Below are 11826 nucleotides of genomic sequence, written 5' to 3'. Positions count from 1 at the left end.
AAAAAAAAAAACAGTACATACTTACATGCGTCCCCCGGCGTCCGCTTCCTGCAATGACTGAGCGCCGGCAGTAGCAGGGCACAGCGGTGACGTCTCCGCTGTGCTGTGATTTCACTTTCACTTTGCGGCGCTCAGTCAGTGTGGGAAGCAGACGCCGGGGGACGCATGTGAGTATGTAGTGTTTGGTTTTTTTTACATTTTACGCTGGTAACCAGGGTAAACATCGGGTTACTAAGCGCGGCCCTGCGCTTAGTAACCCGATGTTTACCCTGGTTACCAGTGTAAAATATCGCTGGTATCGTTGCTTTTGCTGTCAAACACGGCGATACACGGCAACCTAGCGACCAAATAAAGTTCAGACCTTCTAGCAGCGACCAGCAATTTCACAGCGGGATCCAGATCGCTGCTGCGTGTCAAATACAGCGATATCGCTACCTAGGACGCTGCAACGTCACAGATCGCTGGCTATATCGCTGCGACGTTGCTTAGTGTGACGGTACCTTTAAAGCTTTACCATAAAAAAAATAAATAAAAGAGGTTGGGAGAAGCCTCATTAGTGACCCTTTGGTGGCTTTCTTGTCCATCTACCTCCAGTTATCAGTCAGGGTGGGTTTTTTTTAATGGAAAGGCAGCTGGGGCGGCAATGTTGTTCTTGGGTCTGTTCTTCCTAGAAAAAGGAGCGAAACTCAGCTTTGAATTGTGGATTTTGGACTGAAACTGAGAAACAAGCAAACAGCGGGGGGTCTAATTAAGAGGTGTGAAAAAACTCACTAACCTGTGAAGTGGCCATCAGTCTGATGACATAAAAGCCCCTCACAGTCTGCTCCATATAACACCAGGGTACACATTGGGACCTCTTCACTGGCAAGTGGGGGTCCCTAAATTCTACAGCTCCCTTCTATTATGGAATAGCTTGCCCTGCTTTATAGTCTTGTCTCCAAGAGGATGCAAAACTATATGGAGCCTGGGCTATCCCACCATAGAGTAGTGAACACTGCCATGTACTAGATGTATCACTGGCGCAGAACGGCACCAAGAGGCAGGGAATGGGATGAAAGTCACCCTACAAAGCAGCCGTCCCCTAATATAACGGCGTTAATGCAAAAGCAGAAGGGTCCTGCTAATAATCAGCCTATCACTGCAGACATGAGTATGGCGGAATACAGGCTGCCTATTAGATATGAGTGCCTTTAGCTACATTACTAAAAAAAGCTGTATTAGACCTGATGAGGCTGGTTGACTCACTGTGAAAATCCATGCCAGAGTGGCTCTGTGAGCCTCAAGGAACACAAAATGTTCTTAAATGGGAGGTCTCATATTCCTAGTTTAGGAGCGCTCCGATCCTCTGTCTCCTGGCTTACTGCTTGTTGGAGACTGGTGCACCCCTGAAGATCGACAGTTCAGGTCAGCGGACCGAACTGTGCGTGGAGGAAGCTTGATAAGGGGCATTGAATCTGGCAAGCTTCAGAGCAGAGCATGCAAGATGTATGGCAAAGAGCTTGTAAGCGCTGCGCTGCTTGTCTAGGAGACCGGTCTCTGCAGATAGACTGCACCAGTGGGCAATGAGCAGTAAATATAACATTAATTATCTCTTCATTATCAAAAATGGGGAGCATGTGTAATATTATAATTATTATTATTGGTAGTAGTTCTATTAGTACTAATAAGTACATTCCAAAGTAGCTTCTTTTTACAATCACTTTGCAATTTTACCCATTTTAACAAGATGAGATGACCCCTTTAATATCAGGCATTAACACTTTTGAGAAAAGATTACACGGCCATTCTGACATGGACTTTCACTGTAAGTACACCAGCCTCATCAGGACATTTAATAATGCATGCATTGTGAAAACTGGTGACAAATCCCCTGTAATATATCCAAGTCTTCCATAGCAATAAATCCCATTAAATGCTGCATAATTTTGGTAATTTTTCTCTATGGTTTTTTTTTATCTATGAGTTTTGTATTGTCCCAACCTCTCAAATATCTTCCAGAAACTGAATTTGTACGGACAAGGATCGATTTCTGAAGACATCACCAAGGCACAGACCTCCATGAAGACCCCACACTGGACAATCACCAAGACTCCGACCTCCATAAAGACCCCACACTGGACAGCGCCCCCTTGCTGAGATTCTTGTACAGGTTCCAAACTTTAAAAAAAAAAAAAAAAAGTTTTAGATCCCTAATGTGTTGTCTTTAACACATTGCTGCTATTTTTTGTCTTCCTTCAACAAGTATCTGAAACCTTCCAGAAGTCTAGAGCAGGTCTGAAGTCCACCCAATGGAAATCCGCATACTCATGGTCCATGATGCAAGGGTCCATTAACTTTTTGTAATTCTAGTACTTGTAAAAAGTTTAGTTGGCCATAAACTATGCACTTGATAAACATCACCCCATGCCATGCCTTGAACAAACTGTTTTTTTATAAAATGCATGAGGGCTGATAAGTGGCCGCCTTACGCCTCCGGCACCGCTTATCTGAGAGACAGACATTAAGAACAGATCAGATGAAGTCCAATCTGTCCAATCCCCTAAGACTGGAGGCTGTCTCTACTAACATGAAGCTGTCATTGGACTCCGGTGAATTGAGGGGAGGGGTATGTAATGAGGCTTGTTTAGTACTTTTATGCTTTACATCCATAATACTGGTATCCATCTACCCATAAACTCGAAATTAGCCACCCGCAGCGCTGCAGCTGTCATGAAACCACAAGGCTATGTTCACACAAAGTTTTTTTTACTCAAGTTATTCCAGCAGAAACCACTTCAGGAAAGTTTTTCTCTTCCTCAAAAAGTTTTGAAAGGTTTTGTTTTTTTTTTTTTTGTCCCAAACACTTTTTTTTGTAGCCTTTTACTTTGACAGAGCCTAAGTTTCAAACAAGATTCCATCCGGGTCCACTTTCAAGAAGGCACATGCATTTTTTTAAAAAACCACTAGTTTTTTTTTTTAAATCTCTTCAAGAAAAAAAAAAGCGCTGAAAAATGACACATAGGAACAGTAAAATGTATGAATAGGAGGATGTATTTGAGTGTTTTTGGAAGTGTTTTTTTCAGGAGGATTTTGGAGAAGATATACTAAAAAAATATAAAAAAACCCCCTCAATTTGAACACAGCCCAATTCTCAACACACCGGGCTGTCAGTGCGTATTTGAGTTGTAGTGTCACAACTGCTGGAGTGCGACTGGTTGCTAAAACTATTTTTATGTACTATATATTAACATTTCACTGGTGACGAAGACATAGCTTGTATATACAGTGGCTTGCAAAAGTATTCACACCCCTTGGCTTTTTACCTATTTTGTTTCATTACAACCTGTGTTTAAATATTTTTGTAATCCGATTTGTGTGTGATGTATCAGCACTAAATACCCTAAGTTGGGGAAGTGAGAAACATATACAGTAAAATACCTTGACTTACGAGTTTAACTCATTCAGTGATCGTCTCAACCCAATTTGTTCGTATATCAAATTAAATTTCCCCATTAACATGAATATAAATGCTATTAATCCGTTCCAGCACCCTCAAAAAACCAAACCAATTTTTTTTGTTAGGTGTTTTTAAATAAGGAAAAATTAACTTTATTAATAACAAGTAATGTACAATATGAAAAACTATTAAATAATAAACTAGTGTACAGTACACTAAATACATTATTTATTTATTTATATCATTTTTTTCACTTGATCTTCTTCTTCACTGACTTTTGCCTTTTTCACCACACTTTCCTCGTTTTCACTTGCAGGGCGTTCCAATAAAAAACTGTCCAAGGAGGTTTTGTTCCTGCCTTTCAAAATGTTTTTGAAAATGAGTGAGGCAAGTGTCGTTACACATCGCCAACGCAACTTTTTCAAGGTTTTTTTTTTTTCCAATAAGCTCTGAAATGTTCTCCCACATTCCCAACAGTTTCTTAATCTCACATGTATGGATTACCTCCTCCACCTCTGGTTCCTCCACGTTAATTTCCTGAATAATCTCCGCTGCTGTTGTAGCTCCTTTAATTTCTCCATTGTGAGTTCCTCGTTGTGCTTCTTGATGAGTTTGTCTTCTTTTTTGTCTTCTTTGTCTTCTTCTTTGTCTTCTTCTTTGTCTTCTTTTTTGTCTTCTTCTTTGTCTTCTTCATCCATTTCTAGACCCATGGACTTTCCGATGGACACAATCTCCTCCACCACTAACACTTCAGGTTGAAATCTTTCGATGTCCCTTTCGGACACAACCTCAGGCCACCGCTTCTTCAATGCAGAGTTTAAGGTTGTTCTTGTAACACCCTGCCGGTCCATGTCGATGATTCTGAGGCAGGACACAATATTGTATTGATCCTTCCAGAACTCTCAAATGGTGAGGTTGGTGCTCTCCGTAACCTCAAAGCAACGCCGGAACAGGCTTTTTGGAATCACCTGCTGGTCCAGGATATGGGTGGTGTTGGCTGCAAGATAGAGGACCTTAATAAATTTGACTTTTTCAAGGATGTCGTCCGTGAGGTTTTAGGGGTGCACAGGAGCCTTGCCAAGAACGAGAAGGTTATTTTCCAAAAGGTACTTCGTGAAGGACCAAAGACCAAGTTGCCTTTGGGTTTGCCCTCAACATAACCTGCAGTGTGATCGACTTGGAGTTACATTGTGTTGTTTAAGGGTTCCTTTGATTTTTTTGATCGTGCACTATGATGGGGTCCGCATGCTACACTATAGATTCCCTACTCTATGGAGACTGGGTAGACGGTGGACGTGCCGCCTTTCTGGGGTCTCTGGAGCATAGAGGAATCATTCTTCGCACTCATCAGCACTAAATAGCGCTCTATTTCCAAGCTTGCTTCACGGTTTATGAGTCAGGGGGAGCAGTGAGAATATGATATATGCATATCCAGAGGTATACTACACATCTATTCTGGAAGCCGCCTCGTTGCTTTGTGGTCATGCATGGATCAGCAGCTTTTTATAGAAATGCTGGGTAAGAGTCCAGGTGCGGACAGTCCATGATGGGACTAGAATATACGTGCACAGGGCAAAGGGGGGAGGTATGTCAGACATATGTCAGGTTCTTCATAGTCTTCTCCTACCCTTGTATGAAACTTATTGGGGTGAGCAGCAAACCTCTTCAGAAATGCAAAATTGTAAGTTGTTTCCTAAATGATGCAATTACTGGATGAAACGTAGAGGACCATTTACCTTTGTAATTGACGATTTTTGTGTTCCTTGGCTGACTTGTTTTTTTTTTTTTGCAGAAAAAATAAATAAATCTTGCACACTAGTAAAATTCTCCGAAATCCCAGAGTGGTCTGAGGAGGTGTGTGCATGTGTGTGTGCTGTACATAGGTCTGCGGTGGAGGAGGTCAGCCATGAATTATGTGAGAGTGTGTGTTTTATTAGGCAGACACCAGCTGCTGCTCCCACAGGACAGAACCTCATGTCTGGGGAGGTTTTTAGTTACAAGCACGGGATGTATAGCGTTTCAAAGGCTGACTGTGCTTTCCTTCAGAGGGATCTCACAGCACTTATATGGGAAAGCCCAATACAGAAGGAACAAGGGGTAGAGTTACTGGAAGATCCCAAATATGCAACCCATTAACCTTTCGGGAATGAGCTGCATATTCAGGTGTGGATCTCATTAGCTGACGCAGGGTGGCATTTCACTGAGGATTGGACCCGGAGGCCTATGATATATTGTAAAGTGACCTAGAGGATTTTTTTTTTTTTAATTATTAAAACTGATTAAAAAATAAACTGATTAAAGGACTTTAATATCGATGACGTATCCCACCGATCAACTGATTGAAAAAGGTGAAGCGCACCCAAAGTGCAACAGCGCCGCACATTGTATAGTGGCTGAGAAGGGTATTGCAAGTTCCCACCCATACAAGTAAAATAGGAAAGAACTTGCAGTACCATTTATGGCCACTATATTTTGTAAGGCACTGTTACATTTCCAGCAACTTCAATCACTGACCCCCAATCTGTCAGATATTGACGACATCAATATTAAAGTTACAGGATTTATTTTTTTTTTAATGACAAAATGAAGACAGGACATGGAGCTTGCAATTAGAAATTTGACCTAAAAGCCTGTTCTTGAGACGCAGCGCATCACTCATCTGCTTCCCATCTTGCTCCTGATGATTGACAGTTTGGACCAGCTACACGGTTGAGCCACTGGCCTGAACTCTGTGCCATCTCATGCTTTGTCTCTGCAGCACTGGACAGCGATCCAACCAACTTCAGAACAACAGAGAACTTGCACTCTTTCCTAGGAGTCTGGCTACTGCTGATAAACTGCAGAGGTGGCCGGTAACATAGGCAATAAACGTAAACTATTGAATCCTTGTGAACAGAACGGAATATCAAGTAAATTGCAAAATTCTTTCTTTTTGAAAGCACTTTGCAAAAAATGTTAAAGCTTCAGGGTTCAAATGCAAATCTTGTACAGCGCCCCCTACCTACCATTTATAATACTGCACTCCCCCTCGCACTACAAATCCAGATCTCTCCATTTCACAGATAAACGGATTAATTGTATAACAAAAATGTCAGAAACTTTGTAATGTTCTCTGAGCTAAAGAAAGTGAAGACAGTAATGGTCCCATTTACTGAAAGCGAAGATCAGTAAAAAGCGTAAAGAATGGAAAGTTGCAGAACTTTCTACTGTACAATGATTTAGATTTATTTGCATGAAACTGGGAAACTCCTTTACGAGGCGCCTGCAGATAATGTACACGGCCCTATAAGAACCATGAGAGCAATTCTGCCTGTAATCACCTGCCGGTTACCTGCTTCATTTTCTACAGACCGCAGAGCTCCCTCTAGAGGCGGGGATAGATAATTACACAGTGCGCCATTCCATCCTGCAGCCTCCAGTTGTGGCCCGTCCATATAGTCACAGCACCAGACACGTGCATCTTTAAGTGTAAAATAAATTATACATTTTACAATAGATAGAAGAGAAAAAAATGACTGAATATCACTATGGATAAATACATAGATTTGTTGATAAATTGATGAAAAGATGGAAATAAATATGGATGGAGAGATTGAGAAATGGACGTAGGGGTGGACATATCATTGGTGCAACCTGTGTAGCCGCATAGGGGCCCAAGAGGTAATGGGGCCACTACCGCCTCCACAGCTAATACAGGAGAAACTGTGCATTATAAGGAGCTATTGGACAGCAAAGGGCCCATATAGTGTTCCTGCACAGGGGCCCCTTGTGTCCGTCTGCGATAGATAGATAATAGATGATAGTCATATGATAGATTGATGGATAGACGATAGATAGATAATAGAAGATAGATAATAGACAGATAGTAGATAATAGATAGATGATAGAAGGTAGTAGATAGATATACTGTAGATAGATGATAGATAAGTCATATGATAGATAGACGATAGATACATAAGATAATAGATAGAAGATAGTAGATAGATAATATACATATGGATAATAGACAGAAGATAGATAATAGACAGATAGTAGAAGGTAGTAGATAGATGATAGATAATAGATAGAAGTGATTGGTATATATTTATATATATATGATAGATTTTGCCCCTGATGTTAGAGCCCCGTCACATGACTGTGAGATTAGTGGGGTCTGTCATTGCCTGCAGTCTGAGCTGCCTGTGCCTCAGCGCTATTGATCCATTACCCCCCAGCTGATGATTCCTAGTGGGGGCATGTGAGGGATGAATGGCACATATAATGCCTACAATATGCCGTGTTCTGTGCACAGGATGCTGCTCCCTCCTCCTCAGCACTGTGCCATTTGGATGATTGGCAGGGTCACATTGTGCTGGGCATATACAGATAATCAGTGTAGGTGGTTGAGGAGGGATATAGACCCCCAGGAAGCCGTCAGCCCCCTCCCCCTACACAGCAGACAGTAATCTTGGCACAGCTTCAAGTGCAGCCAGTGACTCAATGCTGTGTGGCAGAAATGTGTTTTCCTGAATTATCTCCTCCATGGTGCATTTTTCTCTTTTATGAGGCAGTGCGATTGCCTTTACAGCACCATCAGTCTCTGTAATGCAGGGATGGCGGCAGTAGCAGGAACCTTACCCCTCCGCTCCCAGGGTATTCACTCTGGAACCGCTGCATAATCGATGACACCTTTTAATTATCTGGGACCACAAAAAGGAGTTTTACTTTCCCTCCTGCTCCAGAGCAAAACAGCATCTTCCACCCTTCTGAGTTTTTTTGTTGGCTTTTTTTTTTTGGAGGGAATTAGCCTCATCAGTGCAAGTCCTGCATGACCGGTCTCATCAGGGGATGACCAGCACTGCCCATATAGGACAAGGCATTATTAGATGGCAATAATGGCCTACGTAGTCTTATCCTCCCTACCTTATGGGTCAAATGGTAAATGTGCAATATATGTAAGAATTAGATATTATATGGAAGTACGCATGGCATGCCATCTAGAGGGAATACCCAGGAGGACGCGCCAATAAAAATATACCCAGGAGGACCCCCCCCAATAAAAATATATACCCAGGAGGACGCGCCAATAAAAATATATACCCAGGAGGACCCCCCCAATAAAAATATATACCCAGGAGGATGCGCCAATAAAAATATATACCCCCAATAAAAATATATACCCAGGAGGACCCCCCCCATAAATATATATATACCCAGGAGGACGCACCAATAAAAATATATACCCAGGAGGACCCCCCCCATTAAAAATATATACCCAGGAGGACCCCCCCATAAAAATATATACCCAGGAGGACCCCCCCCCCCATAAAAAAAATATATATATATCCCATCCTTCCAAGCGGAACCAAATCAAAACAACAGGATTAACATTTTAAAGAGTTTATTTAATAAAACTCCTGTAAGTTTGGGAAGTTTTTGACACAAAAACACCACAAGAACTTTGGCATTACACATTATTTGTACCAACTGTACAAAACTAAAAAAAAACAAAAAACTCGGTCTTATTACAAAATGGGTCATTTATACAAGATGTTCATCATAAAAAGTGAAGTTCCTCATAACGTGGAAATAAAATCGATGAGATTGTCTCTATACGGCAAGGTCCCATACAACGGAACCAATCAATACAGTCTGATCACTGAGTTCACCAGGGTCTCCAGACGGACTCCCCAGCGTCCGGTCCGGTGCTGACCCCCAGCGGGCTCACTGACTGTGACAGGTGGCTCATCTTGTGGCTGAAGGTAGTGAGTCCTTGCACTGGAGATGGGGCTTGGGCTCCACCACCGGACGTGACAGTTCCATTGGCGTAAAGAGGGATGACAGGTCCAGGGCTGGAGGCGTAAGCTGGGTTGGGGATGAGGAATGCAAATTGTCCATCAGTGGCTGGGACCAGCTGGAAACCTCCCTGGAAGACCTTAGGCGACACGGCCTCCGCGGAGCTCATTTTGCAGGGCATGGGCACCGGAGCGGAGGCTACTGGCGCCGAGGGTAGCTGGACGTGCAGGGCTTGGCTGGATGGAGGAGGCTGCTGGTAATTCATAGCCACGATTTGACCCAAGCAGCTGGAGAGATGACCGAGAAGACGCGTCCTGACCTCGGTGTTCACCCCTTCGCAGGTGGAGAGGAAGCGGGTGACTTCATTCATGCACTCGTTGAATCCAGCTCTGTACTTTCCAAGGACTGAGGGATCAGCAGTGAGAGCCGCTATGGGGGGAGAAGAAGAAAGTGAGCCCACTGCATCCCTAGGATCAGTCACCCCCATCGCTCAGGCTTATTGTGCTGGTCTATAGTTGCCCCTTTTTTCACATGTAAAGCACCATGGAATAAATGGCGCTATAATAATGAATAATAATAGTAATCACTCCTTTATGGTCCATAAAAGAACCACAAGTCCCAGCATATGTTATTATCCCCCCCCCCCCCCATATAACAATATTCATGATCCCAGTCTGATAGGTACCTGTCATTTGGACTCTTTGCAAGTTCCTCAAGTGCTTGACCGTCATTTCTAGAATATCAGCCTTCTCCAACTTAGAATGTCTGGAGCTCTGTAAGGGAAGGAGTCAAAAAGAAGGATTAGGATTAGTGTCAGCAGCACAGAGGATTACAGCACAGGATGGTGAGAATAATAACGGGGTCCTGGGAGCTACAGCCAGGTGATAATAAAGGATACTAGTAGTATAAAAGCACCATTATACAGCTACTATCTGTGATTATTGAGGAGACCACCCCAGGAGCCACTTACATCCTTCTTGAGAGCATCCAGGATGAGGGTCTTCAGCTGCCCCAGGCTCTCATTGATCCGAGCCCTCCGGCGCTTCTCCATGATCGGCTTTGATGACTGGAAGATAAAAAAATGATAAAGGAGCTGATCAGTAATGAGATCTGCACATCTGGGGGGATTTGTGTTTTTTTGCTGTTGCCCCCCCATGGGCAGATGATGGGCATAGACAGTCAGTAGTTACCTTTCTGTGCTCGCTGGCACTCTTCGGTTTATCCGGGGTCTGGGCAGAGTTGGCCGGCGCCCCTGCAATAGGGGAAGCGGTGGGTTTCTCCATGCTGTCGGCAGGCATGATCCCTCTATTCCGGCAGCCGGGGTGTCTGTGTCCGGCAGCGGCGGCGGCGGCCCCTATATATACCCGGCGCGGCTGCTCCCCATTCGTGTGAAACCTTCTCTGCATTCTTTCCCACACTCGCGTCAGCCAATCAGCGCCCGGGGCTCGCCCACACCGCCTGGCGATTGGCCGCCACGCACCCTCCTCTCTGCACCCCTCCTTGGACTTTCCACCTCCCCCTCCTCCCCACGCCCGCAGGCTGCCAGTCACGCGTGTGCCTCATACCAGGGATCAGGGCTGGCAATGGAGCAAAGCACAGGGCAGGGATGTAGCGCAGGTCACAGGGGCCTGGCACAGCTCGCATTCTCCCAGGCGTCGTGCTGCACACAAGGCAGGCAGCCTCCTGGATCACTTCTTACTTTCCCACTGCTGCAGAACCTCTTAGAGAATGTAGCAATGTGTTTTAGAAATATTAAATATTGTTGTTATTATTATTAATAATAATTGTTATTATTATTTTATTTATTGATTAGTTTATTATTAATATTATTATACATTATTTTATTATATTTAGTATATTTATTATTATTAATTTTATTATTATATGTATTTATTATTTTATTATTAATATAATTATTATGTTATTATATTATTAAATATTTATTATTAAATATTCCTTATTTTATTATATTTATTGTTATTAATATTTATTATTTTTTATTATGATTACTGAATTATGCTTCATCAAATTACTTTTCGTCCAGTGAAAGCGAGGTATCAGCGATCCACACCTACTAATCTGACTGCAGGGAATTTTTGTACATTTACTACAGGAAACCTATCCTCATTACAAAATGGCGCAACAGGTTAGACCTCCCGATCATTATTTAGGGGGCTGCTGGAAAAGCCGAGCGATGCACTCGACAGCTCCATAGGGAGTGATGGAAGCAGCGGTCAGGCATGAGCCACTCCATTCTAAGCGTAGGGTCACACGACCAAATTCTCTCCATCTGAGAAAAATGGTCTGGTGATGCAGTCAGAGTTTGATCAGAGTGGGATCAAGAGGTGGAGAGGAAAAAAAAAAGTTTCTCCACTTCTCCATATCAGTTCATGACGAACATCCGACTGCACTCAGATGTCATCCGAGTGCGATCTGATACATGTACAGATCCATAGGGCACTCGAGTGGTCCGAGGAAAAACTGGGACATGTGCACAGCTCCATAGAATAACATAGTTATGAGTGGTATCCGTGAAAACCACAGATAGCACTCGTCCGGTATAGCGGGAGTCCTAACAGAGGATAACTGTGCTCAGATCTGTCGATCAGTGTGAG

The 11826-nt window shown here is 43.2% G+C and overlaps 1 protein-coding gene across 1 annotated transcript; it reads right to left on the bottom strand.

Annotated features, from left to right (window-relative positions):
- Positions 1-8799: 8799 nt before the first annotated feature.
- Positions 8800-10596, bottom strand: HES4 (hes family bHLH transcription factor 4). Its single transcript, XM_077250023.1, has 4 exons — positions 10402-10596; positions 10182-10277; positions 9897-9984; positions 8800-9640 (listed from the first exon to the last, which is right to left on the bottom strand). Exons 1-4 carry the CDS (start codon positions 10507-10509, stop codon positions 9081-9083), a joined length of 852 nt encoding a protein of 283 aa, XP_077106138.1. The 5' UTR covers positions 10510-10596; the 3' UTR covers positions 8800-9080.
- Between the last annotated feature and the right edge of the window lie 1230 nt (positions 10597-11826).

Source organism: Ranitomeya variabilis, chromosome 4, assembly GCF_051348905.1.
Source record: "Ranitomeya variabilis isolate aRanVar5 chromosome 4, aRanVar5.hap1, whole genome shotgun sequence".
NCBI classification, from domain to species: domain Eukaryota; kingdom Metazoa; phylum Chordata; class Amphibia; order Anura; family Dendrobatidae; genus Ranitomeya; species Ranitomeya variabilis.
This window is presented reverse-complemented; position numbering and strand designations above follow the sequence as displayed.

Bases quoted from the DNA above. Each gene is read 5' to 3' on its own strand.
- HES4 (XM_077250023.1), bottom strand. From the start codon at position 10,509: ATGCCTGCCGACAGCATGGAGAAACCCACCGCTTCCCCTATTGCAGGG. The intron at 9,985-10,181 runs GTAAGTGGCTCC...CTTCCCTTACAG, and splicing joins TGGATGCTCTCAAGAAGGAT to AGCTCCAGACATTCTAAGTT. The intron at 9,641-9,896 runs GTACCTATCAGA...CTCCCCCCATAG, and splicing joins GCAAAGAGTCCAAATGACAG to CGGCTCTCACTGCTGATCCC.